Here is a 1580-nt window from a genome sequence, read left to right on the forward strand (position 1 = left end):
TCAAGGATTTCAGCTGTGATAGGTTGACTTGTCACATTGTCACCAGTCTATTGTGTTGTAGTGCTGCCATGTTCGACTGGGAGCAGAACATCCTCTGTCATATCATGTGTTGATGTTTCATCACTTGTAGCTTGTATCTGGTTTGCAACACCATCAGTTTGGGAGAGAGAGTTGTCATTGTCAGATTCTGGCCTGATTGGTGTGACAGCAAGAAGATCCTCCTCAGTCTCCATCCGAGCAATCACTTCCATCGGCAAAGACGAAGTAGTAAGTCCTACACGAGCCTCACAGCCAAACATTGCAGAATATGGAGAGCACTTTATCCCGGAATGGAGAGCACTGTTTTTCTGGAACTGAACAAACTTGATGCCCGTAGGCCAGTCTTGTGAGTCATTGTCAGCCATCCATGCCACCAGCATATCTTTAATATCACCGTTTGTGCGCTCAACCGACCCCTGACTTTGGGGATGGCGAGGCTTACCATGCACCTGTGTTAGTTTTGGCCAAACTTCCTTCAGCTCTCTAATGACTTGTGAAGTGATCTCGGATCCGTTATCGCTTTGGAGAATAACGGGGGCACCAAAGAGAAGAAAAATGTCCAGTAGATGGAAAGCGACCTCTGCAGCTCTTTTAGACGTCAAGGCTCGAAGGATGCAAAACTTCGTCAGGTGATCCTGGTACACCATGATCCATTTCTTGTTGGATCAACTGGGCATGCTTTGCATGTCAATTAGATCCACCTGACCCCTTGACGAGAATTCCTTGGTGAGTATTGGACGAACGACAACCCCCTTCGTCATCGGCCGTTTTCGTTTCTTTTGGCATTCTTGACAGAGTGACTTGAACAGCTCAACGGCCTTAGTTGGAATGTTTGCATATTTCTTTTGTAATTCTTTCAACATCCGGTCTCTTCCGCCATGGCCTGTTGAGATGTGGGCGCTCTTGACAACGTCAAACGTCTCCTCGATGCTCACATAGTAGAGTGGCGACTCCTGTCGTGTCGAACGTCTCTTTATCAGTTTTTCTGTAGGCCCGCACTGGAGTACTTCATACCTGAAAACACAGTTAACATTAGAGAGAGACAGACACACAATTAGAGAGAGAGAGAGAGAGAGAGAGAGAGAGAGAGAGAGAGAGAGAGAGAGAGAGAGAGAGACAGAGAGAGACAGAGAGAGAGAGAGAGAGAAAAAGAGAGAGAGAGACTGAGTAAAATAATAGATTGAAGTGAAAACTTACTTCTCCAACAGATAATATCCGTGCCGCCCCTTGGCATGTGAGTTATCAGCTGCTGCTTTCAGGTCATCGATGGTCTTCTGATAGTCACACTTTGGAATTAATCCTTTTTTGTTTTCTTTAAAATGATCCGTGAGGTTTTGTGTAAACCTTTCCTCGATAGACATCTTGACTTTGCTGGAGGAAGAGGAAGAATGAAGCAACAAGTCAGAGTTGCTTGAAGAAGAGGAAGAATGAAGCAACGAGCAGTGGTTCAGACACTTTTGAAAACTGACCCCTTGGCATGTGAGTTATCAGCTGCTGCTTTCAGGTCATCGATGGTCTTCTGATAGTCACACTTTGGAATT

At 45.5% G+C, this 1580-nt stretch overlaps 1 protein-coding gene across 1 annotated transcript in view; it reads right to left on the minus strand.

Annotated features, from left to right (window-relative positions):
- Positions 1-704: 704 nt before the first annotated feature.
- LOC143041633 (KRAB-A domain-containing protein 2-like) overlaps positions 705-1580 on the minus strand; it is a 945-nt gene continuing 69 nt past the window's right edge. The window contains exons 1-2 of the mRNA XM_076213642.1: positions 1237-1580; positions 705-1053 (exon numbers count right to left, since the gene is read on the minus strand). The exon at positions 1237-1580 is cut by the window's right edge and continues 69 nt beyond it. Of these exons, the coding sequence (XP_076069757.1) occupies positions 705-1053; positions 1237-1400 (513 nt within the window). The 5' untranslated portion in view covers positions 1401-1580. The remainder of the gene's footprint in view (positions 1054-1236) is intronic.

This window comes from Oratosquilla oratoria, chromosome 31, assembly GCF_046742065.1.
Source record: "Oratosquilla oratoria isolate Oo_2021 chromosome 31, ASM4674206v1, whole genome shotgun sequence".
NCBI classification, from domain to species: domain Eukaryota; kingdom Metazoa; phylum Arthropoda; class Malacostraca; order Stomatopoda; family Squillidae; genus Oratosquilla; species Oratosquilla oratoria.